The 19662-nt window shown below is 41.5% G+C and overlaps 1 protein-coding gene and 1 non-coding gene across 3 annotated transcripts in view; both read right to left on the bottom strand.

Annotated features, from left to right (window-relative positions):
- Nucleotides 1–3978, bottom strand: part of EPS15 (epidermal growth factor receptor pathway substrate 15) — a 160736-nt gene extending 156758 nt beyond the window's left edge. For both annotated transcript variants that reach the window (XM_060305654.1, XM_030870101.2), the window contains exon 1: nt 3787–3978. In XM_060305654.1, the coding sequence (XP_060161637.1) occupies nt 3787–3819 (33 nt within the window). In that variant the 5' untranslated portion in view covers nt 3820–3978. The remainder of the gene's footprint in view (nt 1–3786) is intronic.
- A 15239-nt stretch (nt 3979–19217) lies between these two features.
- Nucleotides 19218–19326, bottom strand: LOC115860538 (U6 spliceosomal RNA). The gene has a single exon (XR_004042479.1). It is a non-coding gene; the product is annotated as a U6 spliceosomal RNA (small nuclear RNA).
- Between the last annotated feature and the right edge of the window lie 336 nt (nt 19327–19662).

Genomic DNA, 19662 nt, shown 5'->3' with positions numbered 1-19662 from the left:
TCTTTCTGTAATCTACCACCATAAGCAAAAATCACAAGAGCTTTCTCACTCAAGTTTTACTTCTTATTGACGAGAATAGAATACCCAGCGAAGAAAACTAAAATTAAAAAACACTAAGGCTGGACTTCCCTGGTGGTGCAGTGGTTAAGAATCCGCCTGCCAATGCAGGGGACATGGGTTCGATCCCTGGGCCGGGAAGATCCCACATATTGCGAAGCAACTAAGCCCGTGAGCCACAACTACTGAGCCTGCGCTCTAGAGCCCACGAGCCACAACTACTGAAGCCCACGCACCTAGAGCCCCTGCTGCACAGCAAGAAAAGTCACCACAATGAGAAGCCCACGCACTGAAACTAAGAATAGCCCCCGCTTGCTGCAACTAGAGGAAGCCTGCATGCAGCAACCAAGACCCAACGCAGCCATAAACAAATAAGTAAATAAATTTATTTTAAAAAAAACCACTAAGGCTATATTGCACTAAAGTACCATAGGAAAGTCACCACTAGATTTCCAAATCATTGAATATGATCTATAAAAAGAATGTTCTTTGGAAAGGTCCTTAGATCAACTAATTCAAACTCTCCAACTAGAATGGAAGCTCCATGTTTTTTTTGTCTCCAAGCTCCAAGAACTGCCATCTAGTTTGTTCATTAGTATATCCTCAGCACCTAGAATAATTCCTAGTACATAATTAATGGTCAGTACATATTTGTTTAATGAATATTAAAACTAAGAAAACTGAGGCCTGGAGACTTAATGCCATACAGTTAGCTCCTGGAAGAGCTGGGAATGAAACTAACATTTCATTATTCTAATAGTCTATCCTGTCTAGAAGCTAGACCATGATAATTTACATAATTTATTTTGTTGGTTGGGGAATTGGAGGGTTGGTTGGCAGGCAGAAGAAAGAGGAAGGAAAGAGTAAATTAAAATATTTTTCAGGGGCTTCCCTGGTGGCGCAGTGGTTGAGAGTCCACCTGCCGATGCAGGGGACACGGGTTCGTGCCCTGGTCCAGGAAGATCCCACATGCCGCAGAGCGGCTAGGCCCATAAGCCATGGCCGCTGAGCCAGCATGTCCGGAGCCTGTGCTCCGCAACGAGAGAGGCCACGACAGTGAGAGGCCCACATAACGCAAAAAAAAAAAAAAAAAAAAAAAAATTTTTCAGGTGTTTTTCCCCCAACTGTCAGTTTTGCTTAGTTGATAAAGGCAAAAAATTATATACAAGACAATCCCAGTACAGTACATAGCACATAAAAGGTACTGAACAAACATTGGCTGAATGAATGAACCTACTCCAAAACCATTATCATCTTATGATCAGAGGCAGAAACTAACTTCAGCATCAGTTTAATCTTTGTAACTGTCATACAACCCTTCAGAATTTTCAGCCATTCATAAGACAAACAGTTATTAATCACTTTCTTCCAGATGGGCACTGAGGGAAACAGATGAGTTGAAAGATGTCCCTGCCCTGGAGGATCTCACTTGAGTATAGCTATGTCTAAATGTGTGTTGGGGCAGGGGGGTGATGGTGACATAAACAAATCAATAATGAATGTGAAACCAGGGTGCACTGTTATCTCAGTTTATTTGCCTCAAGCAGTTAAAAAATTAAATTAAAAAACACAAATCAGCAAAGTTTTTAAATAACAAGGAGGCACATTAGGGTATATTAACACTTGGGAAGTTTCTTTTTCCTGTGCCTTTACAATATACCTTATTGCCTCTTAATGTCTTAAAATCAAAATATTCTAAATTGACTTATTTGGCTATTCAATATAAATGAACCATCAGTGTTTGTTCTCTTACATGTAAAACAATGAAGGATAATACTCCTGATTCAGTATTTACTTTGTGTAGATGTTAATATTTAAATATATAACCACAAGAACATATTTAAATTACTTAACTGTCTATAAAATTGACAGAGCCTGAAGAAAATATCCAGAGATGATAGTAAATAGAAACTGAAAACATGGTCTTACCCAGGGAGAGAATAAAGTATGCACACAACTAAGAAGCAAATCTATAGAAGTCCTCAGGGGAGGAGAGGGGAGAACTTCAAGAGGGGAGAACTCCCGCTGGAATTGGACAACAGAGCCAGAGAGCAACAGCCTGCCAACAGGATCTTGCTTAATGCATATCACTAACTAGACTATTAAAAAGTGAACACCCAAAAGTCAATGTTGCCATTCCCCGAATCTGAGTTTTCAGGAGGACCCTTCCAAAGAGATTCGCTACCAAGATTAAATCACCATTTTCCAAGTACTCTTCCCCAATATCTGCTTGTCAAAATAGGATAAGCAACACCAAATAAACTGGAAAAGAAACAGACTTCACTTATGAAGCTGAAAATTCCTGCAAGCTGAACTTAGTTATCTTACCGGAGGCACAAGTTATTAACGTGATTCCTGGTTCCTGTGGAGAACATTTTTCACTCAATATCTCTATCCTCGAATGCTAGGCAAAAGACCCCCAAAGTCTCTTGATCCCAACACAGGAAACTCTCCCGCCCCAATGTATAGCCTATCCCAGTGTTCTGCCTTAGATGTCCTGACAAATCCAGGCCAAGGAGACTACAAGGTGGCGGGGAGATACTACAGGGCAGGCAGGAAGGCTGGGGTGGGCCCCAACGGAGAAGTCCATGGCCACCAGCTCTGCAGAGAACAGGCTGAGAAGGTGAGGTTGGGGTGAGATCTGGTCAAAAAAGCAGGAAGGGACTGACAGGTGCACATCCCCCTCACCATTCAGGACACCACAGGAAGATTACAATTGGCTTTCTTTACAGAGAGCGAGGAACAAGGCTCCCAGAGTGATGCTGAGCGGTTTTCTGGGAAGCACGAGGACTGACTCTGAAGGAAGCAGAATGGCAAGAGAAAAGACCCTGAGAACAGGTTTTGGTGAAGATTCCCCCAGTACACGTGACCTCTTACGTCCTTCCCAGCACCAAGACTGGTGGGACCATCACACCTGTTCAAGGATGTTTCCCTGTTTTCCGCTTGGACAGCGATAGAGAGCCCACCGGGTAGGAGTGGTAGCAGAACTGAGGAGGAAAAGACTGAATAGGGGGATCTGACCCAGCAGGAAACCTGATCAGGAGGGGAAGAGGCTGAATCCAAGAAGGGGCTAGCAAGGTAAGTACGCGCTCTGGTAGAATGAGACTTATGTGGAAGAGAGACTGACTGGAGAAAACTGCTGGAGAAGGGTTTTCGTCGGACTCCGCTGGGAAAAGGCCGGTTTAGAGAGGAAAGACTGGCTTGGAGGCAACCCTGAGCGCCTGGCTCAGGAAGGTGACTCTGCCTGTCCCGAGGGCGAGCCTCGTGTGGGACAAGGGCTGACCCGAGGATGAGGCTGATCCGCGAGAGCTCAACAGGAGCTCACCTGGGTGCTTCTGGCCTGGAAGGAGGAAACTTCCTGGGTGGGTGAAGCAGAACTGGAGTGAGAGGAGCGGGCACACACCAAGCGGGTCGGGGGGCACGGCGGGGTCGGGAGGAGAGGGCGCCGCGTGGGGCGGGGCTGCGGCGCCGACCGGTCGGAGCGGGGTCGCGGCTACCCCGGCTGAGCTACCGTCTCGGGATGGCGTCCTTCCCCCAGTCACACTCACACTCTCTCTCTCACACACACACACACACACACACACTCACACGCGCGCGCGCTCGCTCTCAGTATCGGCCGCCCCGCCAGGGGCAGAGAGAAACTCCCCAGGTCGGTGAACCATAGGACGGTGGGGGAGGGGGCCGGGGACACCGGCCGTCCGAGCCAGGCGGACTGGCGGGTGGCGTTACCTGTGTCAGAGAGAGCTGGGCCGCCGCAGCCATGGTGTTTCCATCATGCACGGGAGGGGAAGGAAGGACTGGCTGACGGGGGCTCGGGGCGGGGAAGAGGCGGAGGGAGCAGCCGGAGGCGAGGCCCGGGCGGGCAGGCGGGCGGGCGTCTCCCCTAACTTCGACAACTTCCCTCCTCTCGCCCGCCCCGCCCCGCCCGGCCCCGCCTGGCCCCGCCCGGCCCCGCCTGGCCCCGCCCTCTGGGCGCAGGCCGCGGCGGCGCCCAAATCCTGGCGCCGGAGTTTTTGTCGCCGGACTGGATCCTGCCGCTGGGGCCGCCTGAGGAAACCCGGCGCGGAGATGAAATTAAGCACGAGCTGTGGAGGCAGAGACAACTCCAGATTGTCCTGGGAACTTTAATCAAGTCACCTACCCACTCTAAGCTTCTGCTTCGGAAGAATGGGGGAAATTATACCCAAAGTCCAAGTTGCTTGTGAGGACTAAATGAGATAACGATAGGAAATAATAGCGGTACTTTACATATGCCAGAATCTGTGCTGGATGCTTTATTTTTAAATTGTATAAGTGAAGGAACCGAGACATAAATAAGTTGTTCAAATGAGGAAACTGAAACACAAATATGTGTCATACGTAAGGTCATAAAGCTGATTAGATAGCTGGTGGATTAGCATCCAGGTCAGACTCCAATACTTTTCATTTTAACCATTGGCTATTAGGAGGTCATATCGAAAGAGAAGACTCTTAAATGAAAATCTAGGTGGGAAGGGGAAAGAATATTCTCCTAGCCCACTTGCTGCCTACCATATTCAGACTGTTCAATAAAAGAGCTCAGAGGCCTGCACCACTCCAACTCCTCCCTTAAGTCCACATGGCAAACCCCTCCTGCTTTCTCAAGACACAACTCAAGTATCACCTTTGCAAAACATCTCCTGACCTCCCAAGTCGGAGTTACACACTCTTCTTTTTAACATTTCTTCTCTACCTTATGAAGTCATCATCACTCTAATGACTTTACATCTGTCTACCCACTAGACTGAGAGCTCCTCAATGGCAGGGACTGTTTCTTATATATTTCTATATCCTCAGACACTAGAATGCGTTATGTACTCAGTAAAAGGCCTTAGTTCCTGCCAAGTTAAACATAACACAGCCTACACTTTCTCATGCTGCCGATCAGTTACTTGAAATCCTCATCCTTAAAGGCTTGGCTTATATGCCACCTACTTCAAGAAACCTTCTAGGAAATCCCACCCCACCTCTTAGTTGCTCTGATATGATCCTTACACTCTGCCTTGTTTTTAAGAGTTAGTTGAGGGCTTTTCTATACCCCCACTAGATTGTAAAATCCATCAGAATAGAGGGCTGACTCACAACTACACCCCTCTCACAATCTGGCCTAGCACAGAGTAGGCCTTAATAAATGTCTTTGCCTGGAATGGGTCTTCCTTTCTCAGTCATGGTGGCTTCCCACAACAACAAACCATATAACTCTATCAGGCCCACACCCCTGTTAGCATTCTTGTAGTAGTCCCCGTTTGACACACAGGAGGGCCAACTGAACAAGGCCAAGGATGGAGTTAGCCCCATGTAAGGTTTTAGACCTTTACCACCACAGGCAAACCATCCCAGAAATGCCCTCAGAAATTCCTGACTGTACTCAGACCCCATTTTTACAAGGTCCAGCCAACAAAGAGCCAGCCATGCAGGTCTGGTGAGCAACAACTTACTCAAGAGAGTCTCCTTTGGCCTCTTTTTGCTGTTATTCTTTTTAACTTAAGGGAGAAGGGAAAATAATGTTTTAAATTACTCCTTTTCCACCTGGTACATTTATCAGCTATAACTACCACTGGTGTTTCTACTTTAATTTTCTAATTTATATTATCACTTTTGAACTTAACAACTATGAAAGGTAGTAATCATCATACCCACTTTACTGATGAGGTAACTGAAGGTCATAGACATTAAGTGATTTTCCCAAGGTTATACAGCCAATAACCAAAGCAGTATACCATAGTGGAATAAACAGGGCTTGGACATCAGAAACATCCAGGTTCCAATCCTGTCTCAACTATTTAATACTTGTACAACCTTAGGGTTATTGTGAGGATGAATGAGATAACATGTATGGAAATACCTAAAGATGTAGATACATGGATTTAGTTAAGAAATCTTACAGTCATGGAATAAATTGCTACTGGGAGTACAAATTCGCTTGCTGTTCAAGGAAACTTCTCCAAACCATATTAGAGCAGGTTTGGGCCTTGGTTAAAATAATAATAACGATAATCAGACCCCTAAGCAAGGGAAGACTACTTGTATGGGAATTGCCCCAGGCTCCCTTCCAGACCACCAATAATTTGTATTGGCTACCTTCTTTGCTCATTGGTTCTGGTTTAAATTAAAAACTTGACATAGTGGGGGATGGGAGTGATGGTCTAAACTCTGGAAAAGGCCTAGAACTTCCAGGACTGGATGTTTTTTTAGATGACACACCAATGAGAGTTTGCAAATTCGTGTCCCAGATCTCATCAAAGCACTGGGTCATATCCCAGATCTATTTTAGGAGGATAAAAGGTAGCTAATGGAAGATATGTTATGATCTAATTCATTGTAAAAAGAATGAGCTTCATGGAGCAGACAAAAAGAACTTATCTGTTTTTTGTAGGGCAACTTAATGTCTCTGGGTCTGTAAGCTTCATATTCTTCATGTGTGCATTGGAGGTAATAATACCTACCTTGTAGGGATGGTATAAGGACTAGAAATCATGCATAAATGTCTTATCAAAGAGCCTGGCCTGAAATGGGTGTTCAGTAAGTGGCAGTATTAATATAAAGATACCATTTTTTTTTGATGTGGACCATTTTTAAAGTCTTTATTGAATTTGTTACAGTATTGCTTCTGTTTTTTTTATGTTTTGGTTTTTTGGCCATGAGGCAGGTGGAATCTTAGCTCCTCTACCAGGGATTGAACCCACACCCTCTGTGGTGAAGTCTTAACCACTGGACCACCAGGGAAGTCCCTATAAGGATACCATTCTTCAACATCACCATTTAACTCTCTACCTGTCAAACAACCCTCCAATTACTAAGTCAGTTTTGCAGATACATTAACTATTAGAAAGGAGTGCTTTGAACAGCTGACACATATATCCCTGTCATTGTTTCCCTAGGTAAAGTTGTGTGCGATGACTTACTTCTGCATACTGATAGCCAACAATTGCTGCTCTCATGTACATTATTTCATTTAATCCTCATTATAGGGGTTATTATTAATTTTATTTTACAGAAGAGGAATTTGTTCAAATTCATAGTGACAAGGCTAGGAATTATACATAGGTGTTCTGATTCAAATGTGCTTTTTACTAGGGCATGTTGCTGGTGTCCTGCAGACATTGATCACTCCCAAGAAGACTTCATAATACGGAGCTTTTGACCATGGAAACCTGAAGATGAGGCTATGGATTTATAGTAATCCTAAACCCAAGATGATCTTGAAGAAGAGAACTTAGATCATGAACAGCTTTGTCATCAGCCTATCTTTCCATCTTTCTATCCTACTCTAACTCCACAGCCCCTCCCCAATCCATCCTTAAGAGAAACCACAGCTACTTTTATTTATTTTCCAACTTTGGGAGGTGACTGTCATATCAGCTCTTCATGAACACTGCATGTCTGTGACGTCAGCTTTTAGAAATGCAGGCTGATTGATCGAAACTATGGGGGAAAAAAACCTGTGAGGAGCCCTCTGAGTATACAAAGAACCAGTTTATTGGCATGAGACTTTGAGATAGCCCTTCTATATAAATAGTGCTAAGCTACAAAAACAGAAAAAAAATTATACTACAATTGTAATGGTAATCTGGAGGTCATGCTTCCAAGCTGCTTGTTTCATAAATATAGCCCATTATTGTTCATGTTTGCCCAGGGCAGAAAGAATATGTGAGGCTGCACAATAACAACAATTGTGCTACACAAATAACTGTCCCTGTGCCAGGGACTGGAAAGAACAAGCAGTAAGAGATTTTTAAATGCCACACACACCCAGGGTGTGATAGCACAGTTCAAAATTGTCGTCATTGCTAATTTTTCAGGGCAAGGGGGTGTCCTGGGAAGAGCCTGAATTTAGAACTGGGAAGACCCAGCTTAGTCCAACTTCCTTATTTTGTGGCCTTGGACAAGTCAAAGAACTATACCAAGCCATGGTTTCCTCTCCTTTAAATTGAAGGTAATAATAGCACCTACCCGATAGTGCTATTATGATGATTAAATGAGGTTTCACGTGAAAGCAGTTAGCCTGATACCTGGCACACAGCAGACACTACATAAGCGTTAGCTCCTACTGGAGAATATTTAGGATTTCAGAAGCCAGAAACAAAATAGAAATCATTTTTAAAGATCTTCAGTGGGACCCTTAAAGGAACCTGAATATTGAAAAAAAAAAAAAGGCCTACCTTAAAGTTTTTTTGAATAAAATTTATTCATTTATTAATAACGTTTATTGAGTTCTGTAGAGTAAGGGAGATTATTACATTTATGTCCCGAAAGTTCCACTGGCTTGTAGCAAGCAAACAAATACAGTTGTACACTTGTCCTATTTCCTTCCTTTTTCTTTCTTTTTTCTTTTTTTTTCTTTTTCCTTATGAAGGGTCCCAGAAGCTATACGAAACAAAAAGAACACCACGGGAAAGAAAATATTTACACTCAAGGCTGCAGGTCCTTTCATCTGAAGATTTCAAAGAATTGTCTCCATAACTAATTACAAGTCCTGCTTTAACATGGGGGAATGCTGAGACACCATCAAATTAAGAAGCTTGCCCTAAATCACAAGGCAAGTCTGCAGATGGGCTACAGACAGAACAAAGCTGTCCTGTTTGCCAGCCTTGGGCTCTAAAGTAGGGCACATGAAGGTCAACAGAGGCTTCAATTAATGAGGAGAAAAGTTTGGGGAATTCTGATTCTGTACCTTTGAATTATTGCAGTGACAAGAACATGGGCTTTAGAGTAAAATTTGATTTCAAGTCTCAGCTCAGCCCATTACTAAATATGTAACCTCAGTGAAATCATAAATTAAGTCTTAGTTTCCTTCTCTGTAAAATGGGGATATTAACTCCTACTTCTAAGGTTTGGGGTAAGTTAAATGATGCAACTTTTGTGAAAGACCTAGCACAGTGTCCTGCTCTTAGAAGGTTCATGTACATGGAGAAAGCTAAGATACCCCACATGAACACATAATGACAAATAGACAACTGTTTCAGTCAAAGATTTTCTAAGCCACAATCACAGTTGTGTCTCAGTGTAAAACGATGACTGTGTATTGAACATCTCATAACACAAATAGAGGATGCCTTGTTCAGGCCTTCATTGCTTTTCTTCCTTGATTCTGTGCTTTCTTTCATAGCCCACATCCAAACTATCAGCAAGTTTTGCTAGCTCAACCTCCAGTATATATCTAAAATTCCAATTCTATTTTCAAAATATATTCCAGATCTGACCATCTCTCAGTATCTTCACTGCCACCATCACCTTTTTCCTAGACCACTGCTAGAGCTCCTTAACTAATCTCCCCAATTTCATGTTTGCACCTACATCTGTTATCCTTATAATAGACAGAGTGATCTTATTAAAATGTTCATTAGATCTTATCAATTCCCTGTTTAAAACCCTCCAGGGACTTCTCATCAAACCCCTGACCATTGACCTACAACAGAGCCAGGTCTTTCCAGGTGAAGTATGTGTCAACAAAGCACAGAAGAACAAGTATGTTCTGGGCATGTTGAGATGTTTGGTGGGATGGAGCATGGTGGGGATGGGAGAGGGAGGAACTAGCAGAGGAAGATTGGAGGAGGGAATTTTAGGAAATACCCAGAGGGAACCACGGCTGGGCCAGAAGAGGCTTAGAGAAATGCATCTGTCTGAAGATTCTCAGAGATGCAAAATCACCACTGGAAGCAAATGGGACAATTACTGTTTTGTGTTGATAGTATTTTCAAATCTAGTGGCCTTGATTTTTTAAAAGCACAATCAGGAACCTATTTTATCCTTCCAAAAGGAAGTCAAGTTTATAGGCCAGGAACCCTAACATCAGGACAGTGGTTAGGAGGATGGGCTTTGTAATCAGACAAATCTGATATTGAATCAGGGTCTCCACTTAAGCTATAATACCATGGACAAGTTATGTAAAGTCTTCGAGCCTCAGTTTTATGCAAACTATATCAGAGTGATTAAGAAAATTAAATAGTTGGTGCTTATAAAGCACTTTGCACAGTGTCTGGCACATGGGAATGGGAATAAGTGCCCTACAAATGGGGACTATCACATTATGGTTATGACAATGAAGATTAAGGATTTGGTTATCTTTATAACAGTCCCGTGTTCATTAGTTTTACTGATAAACACTGTGTCTCACCCCTAACAGAGATCTGAAGTAAATCTGTCAAATTTTAAAAATCTGAGGAGACTGTCCCAATTCACAGCAACATTTGGTACTAAGAGACAAAAAAGGGCACATACTTGCACTGGAGACACTATCCACTCTGTCCCCCAGTCCAGAAAATCAAAATATGTAAATAGAATGATAGCATCATATTTGCATCTAACTGTATATAAATGTAATTATACACCCTCGGTGCTCAGTGTTCAAGAGGGTTTTTTGTTGTTATTTTCAATATTGTCTCTATATGCAAGTCAAAGATTTCAGCTGATGTTCAACCAAACAAGAAGTATAAGAATTGTAACTGAAAACTACAAAAACATCATTGAAAGAAATTAAAGAAGACCTAAATAAATGGAAACACTTCTCAAGTTCATGGATTAGAAAATTTAAGATGTCAGTACTCCCTAAACTGATCTATAGATTCAAGGCAGGTCCTATCAGAATCCCACCTAATTTCTTTGCAGAAACTAACAATTCTAAAATTTCTATGGAATTGCAAGGGACTCAATCTTGAAAATGAAGAATAGAGTTGGAAGACTCATAGTTCCTGATTTCAAACTTACCATTAAAGTACAGTAATCAAGTTAGTGTGGTACTGGCATAAGGGGAGACATATAAATCAATGGAATAGAATTGAGACTTCAAAAATAAGCCCGTACATTTATGGTCCATTGATTTTCCACAGGATTGCCAAGACAATTCAAGTTGGGGGAAGAATAGTCTTTTCAACAAATGGTGCTGGGACAACTGGATGTCCACAAGTAAAAGAATGAAGTTAAGGAATTCCCTGGCGGTCCAGTGGTTAGGACTCTGTGCTTCCACTGCAGGGGGCAGGAGTTTGATCCCTGGAACTAAGATCCTCATGCTACGCAGCACAACCAAAAAAAAAAAAAAAAAAAGAATAAATAAATAAATAAAACCACAAACAAACAAACAAAAAGAATGAAGTTAGGCTTCCTCCTCATACCATATACAAAAACCAACTCAAAATAGATCATTGATGCAAATGTAAGACTATAAAACTCTAAGAAGAAAAAAATAGATGCAAATCTTCATGACTTTGAATTAGGCAATGATTTCTTAGATGTAACACCAAAAGCATAAGCAGCAAAAGGAAAATAGGTAAATTGAATTTCATCAAAATTTAAAACTTTTGTGTTTCAAAGAACACCATCAAGAAAGTGAAAAGACAATCCAAGGAATGGGAGAAAATACTTGCAAATCATATACCTGATAAGTGGACTATCCAGAATATACGAAGAACTCTTACAACTCAGCCAATTAAAAATGGGTAAAAGATTTGAGGCAATATTTCTCCAAAGAATATATACAAATGGCCAAAAAGTACACAAAAAGATGCTCAACATCATTAGTCATTTGGGAAATACAAATCAAAACCACAATGAAATACTGCTTCACACCACTAAAATGGCTATAATTTTCAAAATGCACAGTAACAACTGTATATCCACATGCAAAATAGTGATGTCGTTGAGATTGTTGCAATATTCAGTGTTGGTAAGGATGTGGAGAAATTGGATCCCTCATACATTGCTGTGGATGTGTAAAATGGTACAGCCACTTTGGAAAACAATTTGTCACTTCCTCAAAGAGTAAAACATAGAGTTACCATAGGCCCCAACAATTCTATTCCTAGGTATATAGGAATTAAAACATAATTAAACATAATTAAAAATGTAGTCACATAAAAACTTGTATATGAATGTTCCTAGTGGCATTATTCATAATAGCCAAAGATGGAAACAACCCAAATGTTCATCACTGATGAATAGATAAATACATGTGGTATAACCATACAATGGAGTATTATTATTCAGCAATAAAAAAGAATGAACTACTGATACATGCTGCAACATGGATGAACACTGAAGGAAGGGAAAGAAGCCAGACACAAAAAACCACATATTGTATGATTCCATTTCTATGAAATGTCCCAAAAAGGCAAATCCATGGAGACAGAAAGTAGATTAGCAGTTGCCAGGAGCTGGGGGAAGGGGAAAAGGAGAGTGACTGCTAATGGGTACAGGGTTTCTTTTTGGAGTGACGAAAATGTCCTGTAATTAGATAATGGTATGGTTGTGCAACTCTGTGGGTACAGTAAAAACCACTTAACTGTACACACACACACATACACACACACACACACACACACACACGTCACTCTGGCTCTGTGTAAAGGATGGAACAGTGAGGGGCTTCCCTGGTGGTCCAGTGGTAAAGAATCCGCCTTACAGTGCAGTGGACGATCCCCTGGTTCGATCCCTATCAGGGAACTAAGATCCCACATGCCTTGGGGCAACTAAGCCCGTGCACCGCAATTACTGAGCTCGTGCTCCTCAGCTAGAGCCCACGTGCTGCAAACTACAGAGCCCACGTGACCTGGAGCCTGCGCGCCTCAACTAGAGAGAAGCCCGGGCACCACAACACAGAGCCCTGGCACCTCAACGAAAGATCCCACATGCCTCAACGAAGATATCCTGCGTGCTGCAACTAAGACCCGACGAAGCCAAAAATAAATAAATAAATTAAACAAAAAAAAGGATGGAGCAGTGGGGTCAAGGATGGAGGCTTTAGAGATCCTGGTAAGAGTTATTGGAGAGAGGCAGAGGCAGTGGTGATAGACTTAAGAAGACTGATTGCAGGGATATAGAGAAGGCAGTATACCACAGTGGTTAAAGTTGTGGGCTTTAAAGGAAAACACACCTTAATTCCAACCTCAGCTCTGCCACTTATGAGTTGTGTGATTTAAGGTTAGTTCCTTAACCTATCTGAACCTCAGTTCCCTCATTTATAAAATAGAGGAGATAAAAATAGATCTACCTTGTAGAGTTATCATGAGGATTTGTTCATTTATTTTAAAAATAGTTATTGAGTCTACTATGTGCTAGGCACTGTTCTAGGTACTGAGGATACAACGGTAAACAAAACAAACAAAACTCTGCCTTCATGCAGCTTATATTTCAATGGCGGAAGAGTGACAATTATATAAACTATATATAAAATTATAAATAAATAAATAATATATATTTATAAATTATAAATATAATTTATAAATCATATATTTTCTCCTTATTTACTTATGATTGTATACATATATATACATACATATGAATATGTATATATATAATCATAAGTTGGTAGGAGAAAAATATATTAGTGAAGGAAGAAAGATAGATGGGAGCTTATATGAGCTTATATGGGAGAGGTTGAGAGTCTACTAAGGGTGGTCAGAAAAGTCCTCATGGATAAGGAAACATTTGAGAAAAGACTTAAAGTAAGAGAGTGACCAAGAGTATATCTAGGATGGGTGGCCATCAAGGTAAAAAGAACAGCAGATGCAAGTGTGGTAGCTAGAAGGGGATATGGAGTCAGGAGAGATTTTGTTTTTTAAGATAAGAAATAACATAGCACTTTTTTAAGCTGATGTGATGATCCTTTGGAAAGTGAAGTATTAATTATGTAGGTAAGAGAGAGGATTACTGGAGCAGAGGGGAAAGGATTGATTTTTAGAGTACCAAAGAGAGGACTGGGTATGCAGGCATGGACGCAGGTGAGTGAGCTATCTGCTGAGAGGGAAAAAAAAGCGGAAGGTGTCGGAAGTTTGAGTAAAGAAAAGGTATGAAATAATCATTTAGGGAAAGTGGATGGACTTTTAAAATAAAATGATTCCCAGATAGCACTAACGGCCCACGTGAGGTTAGTGGTGATGAATTTTAAGAGTCCGGTTGATATAGTTGTGGGTTTTTCTTCATCCACTTTCCCAAAGGTGGAGAGTAAGTGAAGAGTTAGATTGTCCGGGGTAGGGATTTTGTGAAGCAAAATAACAAAGCAAGACGGGGCAGGAGAGGAGAGGACATATCAAGGGAATGATGATAACATTGGACCTTGGAAGTGAAGTGTATAAAAAGAGAAGTGAGAGGACATGAAATGGGTAAGGAATGGTGAATAGGTGTTAGGATCACTAGATTGTAGGGCCAAGGGGGGAACCAAAGAACTGTTGGAGTGAGTGAGCTGGAAAGACAGAAGAGGTATAGAAAGATAAGAAAGATTATTGGTAGATTATTAATGAATGGAAACAATCCCTAAAATAATAGTAGTAGGGCTTCCCTGGTGGCACAGTGGTTAAGAATCCGCCTGTCAATTCAGGAGACACGGGCTCGAGCCCTGGTCCGGGAAGATCCCACATGCCACAGAGCAACTAAGCCTGTGCGCCACAACTACTGAGCCTGTCCTCTAGATCCTGTGAGCCACAACTACTGAGCCCGCGTGCCACAACTACTGAAGCCCACATGCCTAGAGCCCATGCTCTGCAACAAGAGAAGCCACCGCAATAAGAAGCCCATGCACCGCAACAAAGAGTAGCCCCCACTCGCTGCAACTGGAGAAAGCCACGCACAGCAACAAAGAGCCAAAGCAGCCAAAAGTAAACAAATAAAATAAATAAAATTAAAAAAAATAGTAGTAGTAAGACCTCAAAGTGCTCACTATGTAGTGGGGAAGACAAGGCAGAATGAAATGAATGCTAAAGACAGGCACATGCAATGGCTGTAGCCAAAAAGAATCTTCAAGTAAGTGTGAGGGTCAGATAAAGGAACGCAGGCAAAGAAGGTGGCATTTGAGATGAGCCTCAAAATGGAGCAAGTATAGAGCATAGCCTGATATATCATAGCAGTTGTACCATGGCAGCGAGTGTTCAGGAAACAATGGCTGGAGCACGGGGTGGGAGATAAAATGCCAGGCTAATGCCTGAACATTTTATGTAGGTAATAGTGACATTAGGGGCCTTCTATGTAATTGAGTCTACTTATTAGCGTGATATGAAGTCATATTGCTTTCTGTATTTTGATCAGTCTTAAGTCTTTCTTTTCCTTTATGTACTTAGGTCATATTTAGAGTTTTTACATTTCACTAGGATTTTCTGATTGTCCTTTTAAGATCACTTCCCCTCAAATGCACTGATACGGCTGTTTCTTTCCAAACAATGGACTGCCACATGCCCATTCACTTTCTTTCCAATAGCCTTCCACTCCACCCCTCAATGTTGGTAGGAAAGCCTGACATGTGATCCCTTATGGGTCTGAAGCTCCTGTGAGAGAGGTGTGGGAAATAGGCTGGATATGATCAGAATTATGCTGTCCAGAGCATTAGGACCGGTTGCAGCAGATAAGAGTGGAAGGCAAATAGTCATATTCTCCCAAGGTTGAGGAAGACGGAAGGGACACGGTCTCGCAACTGAGGTGTCACAATTTTTTCAGGAACTCAGTATCAATATCAATGATGGGGTCAGTCTCTTTGCAAGCTATATTTATGATGTCATTTGAAGCTATCACAACCTCTGTCTTCACAGACTAACCAGATAAATGTTGAAACCATTACCTTCTCTGTCATTGTAGCTTTGGCCAAGTCCTTCCCCTCCTCTGGACCCAAGGTGCTATCTTTAAAAAAGGGGCTGCAGTCATCCTTCTCTAGGGTCCCTTCCAACTGTGACATGCTCTAAATTTTCTGTTATCATTTATTCTTTATTAAATTTATGTGACAGGCATTTTTCCAAGCATGAGACCCTCTCACCACTTCACTCCGCCTGCCAAACTCCTGTTATGAATTATGTTGGGCTTTTCTTCTGTAAAACATTTGCGAAAAGTTGTGCATTACAGACGTAGAGAATGGACTTGAGGACACAGGGAGGGGAAAGGGTAAGCTGGGACGAAGTGAGAGAGTGGCATGGACATATATACACTAAAAAATGTAAAAGAGATAGCTAGTGGAAAGCAGCTGCATAGCACAGGGAGATCAGCTCGGTGCTTTGTGACCATCTAGGGGGTGGGACAGGGAGGGTGGGAGGGTGGGAGGGAGACACAGGAAGGAGGGGATATGGGGATATTTGTATACATACAGCTGATTCACTTTGTTATACAGCAGAAACTAACACACCATTGTAAAGCAATTATACTGCAATAAAGATGTTTAAAAAAAAAAAAAGAAAAGTGCGTTAGAAGGAGGTTTATTTCATGTAACACATTTGAGAGAAAATCATGTAAAGGGCTTTGTTTTGTTCCAGCAGCTGAAACAATAAAACCACCACAATGACATGCAACATCATTTTGTACTGCCCTCCAGTGGTGGCCCAAATGTCTTTTCCTGGTTGAAGTTTAAGGAATAAAATGTGTTTTCAGAGGAGCTCACATTATCTAAAGGTAGGAGAGTCTTAGAGGGCCTGAGGAAAGGGTATATCATCAAATCTCTCTTCTTAAAAAGGAGGAACTGAGGCCCATCATTGTTCTCATCACCATGCAAACCTATTCTAGTTTCTTCCATCTTTGAAGAGATATTTTACAACCCTGACTCTGGGCCTACTTCTCTGCTCCCCTTCACAGCCAAATTTCTCAAAAGGGTTATCTACATACTGTTTCTACTTACTCATCTCCAATTTATTTTTAAACTTTTTACTCTAAAATAATTCCTAACTTTCAGAAGAGTTGTAAAAATATTACAAAGAATTCCCATATACTCTTTATCCAGGGGCACCAAAAGTTAGTATTTTGCCACAGTCTCTTTATCTGTGTGTGTGTATATGTGTACACATGCACACATAAATATATAGCTGTATGTGTGTGTGGTCAGGGGTAGTTCTGAACCATTTGAATTGTAGCCTTTACCCCTAATACCCTAAGTACTTCAGTATGTATTTTCTAAGAACAAAGACATTCTCTTACATACTTATACACCCCTCTCCCCACCCCCACCCCTAGTATGAAGATTACATTCAGGAACTTTATCACTGATATAATCCTTATTTATAGTCCACATTCAAAGTTCACTTATTGGCCTGGTAATATCCTATATAGCAGTTTTCCATCCTGTACAAGGTCTGATCCAGTGCTTGATCCCTAATTATGCATTGCATTTAACTGTCATGACTCTTTAGTTTCCTTTAATCTAAAATAGATTGTTATTTATGATACTGACATTTTTTTAAGTACAGGCCATTGTTTTATAGAATTTCCTTCTATTTGGGTTTGTGTCCTATTTCCTTATGATGAGATTTATATTTTTCTTTTTTTGGAGTGGGCAGGAATACTACCTATGGGATAGTGTGTCACATGAGGAGAAATACGGTGTTACCTGGTCCCATTATTGATCATATTCATTTTGATCAGTTGGTTAAGGTGGTATCTGCTAGGTCTTCACTGTAAAGTTATTATTTTTTTTCTATGTAAATAATGAGTAATCTGTGGAGAGGTACGCTGAGACTAGGTAAATATCCTGTTCCTCGTCAAAACTTTTGCCCAAAGGTTTCCACATTCACCGATAATTCTTGCCTGAATCAATTACTATGATAGTTGCAAAATGGTGATTCTAGGGAATTCCCTGGTGGTCTGGTGGTTAGGACTATGTGCTTTCACTGCTGTGGGCTGGGTTCAATCTCTGGTCGCGGAACTAAGGTCCCACAAGCCTTGCAGCCAAAAAAAGGAAGATGGTGATTCTATAACTCCATTAGTCCATCTACATTTTTTTAGTTAGCATTCTACTGTAAGCAAGATCTTTCCCTTCTCTCTTATTTATCTATATTTAATCTATATTTATTATCACCAGTAAAAAAAAAAAACCTCATGGATTCTTATTTTATTTAATAGGTTATAATCCATTATTGTCATTATTCATTTTATTGTTCAACTTGTCCTAGATTTGGCCATTGAGACCCCCTTTAAGCTGGCTTCTGTGTCCTTTTGACACATGCTCATTTTTTTTTTAGCATTTCCTTGCTTTCTGGTATAATACCGTGTTCCAGGTTCATCTTGTATTTTCCCTGTCTAGACTTGGAAATCATCCCTCTCTCCAAAAGAGCACTCCTTTAGGTGGGGAATGGTATTTAGAAGCCGAGATCTGGGCATCGGATATATCCATTGCTACTGGGGAGTAACTGCTTCTAGGCCCTTTAAGTAAACAGAGCCAAGGAGGAAAGGCAGCTTAATATATAGTTCAGCTATTTTTAATCATGAATTCAGTACTGGTATCTCTAATTCCAGTTCAACACCACAGAGTTCTTGCTCCAATTCCTGATTTGCATCTCCCTTTTCCCACAGTGAGAACTCTGGCTCTCAACGGCATCAACGTCTTATTTTCATTTGTTCAGTGTTATGATATACATGAAATAGTTTCAGAATTGCTATATCCATTCCACTAAAGAAAACATTTTTTATTATTAATTAATTTATTTATTTATTTTTGGCTGTGTTGGGTCTTTGTTGCTGCACGTGGGCTTTCTCTAGTTGTGGCGAGCAGGGGCTACTCTTTGTTGCGGCGCACGGGTTTCTCACTGCGGTAGCTTCTCTTGTTGCGGAGCACGGGTTCTAGGTGCACGGGCTTCAGTAGTTGTGGCGCACAGGCTTAGCTGCTCCGCGGCATGTGGGATCTTCCTGGACCAGGGCTCAAACCTGTGTCCCCTGCATTGGCAGGTGGATTCTTAACCACTGCGCCGCCGGGGAAGTCCCTGAAAACAATCTATTAAATAGTGTTCAGTGTTTGTTTGCATTTTTATTTTGTTTTTAGACTAAGGGAATATAGTCAAAGTACTGTGTTGAAAAGTAATCCATATCCGTTTTTTATTTTCTTTCAGAATGGTTATATTACTTATTTAAATATAGTTAGGTTTATTTCTGTCTGTTTATATTCAGTTTTACAATCCCTTTCATTTTTGTTGGTTCAATTTTCTTTTTTTTTTTTTTTGCGGTACACGGGCCTCTCACTGTTGTGGCCTCTCCCGTTGCGGAGCACAGGCTCCAGACGTGCAGGCTCAGTGGCCATGGCTCACGGGCCCAGCCGCTCCACGACATGTGGGATCCTCCCAGACTGGGGCACAAACCCGTGTCCCCTGCATCGGCAGGTGGACTCTCAACCACCGCACCACCAGGGAAGCCCAGTTTTCTTTTTTGAATATGTAAAAGCTAACATTGTCCAAAAGTCAGATCCATACACAAAACATATGTAGCACTTCACGAATCTGTGTGTCATCTGTATGTAGGAGTCATGCCAATTTTCTCTGTATTGTTCCAGTTTTACTATACGTGCTGTCAAAGCAAGAGCACCTCCAGTTAATTTTTCAACCTGTTGGGTGCTATTTGAAGTGTGACCCCCCAACACACACACTTCACTGAAACTGCTCTTGTCAAAGTCATCAGTGACTAATATTTTTCTATCCTTATCTTATTGGACCTTTTCACACTCTAAGCAAATCTCTCCAATAGTCTTGAAACACTCTCCTCTCTTGGTTTTTGTTCCCCTAGTCTTCTGGTTTTACTCTCTCTTCACAGGCCTCTCCTCATTATCCTTGTCTATTCAACCACCCTAAAATGTGTTATTCCTCAGGCCTCCTGGCTCCCTTCACTTCCTTCTGTGTACTCTCTTCCTAGCCAACTTCAGCC

The sequence above is a fragment of the Globicephala melas genome, chromosome 1 (assembly GCF_963455315.2).
Source record: "Globicephala melas chromosome 1, mGloMel1.2, whole genome shotgun sequence".
In the NCBI taxonomy this organism is placed as follows: Eukaryota; Metazoa; Chordata; class Mammalia; order Artiodactyla; family Delphinidae; genus Globicephala; species Globicephala melas.
This window is presented reverse-complemented; position numbering and strand designations above follow the sequence as displayed.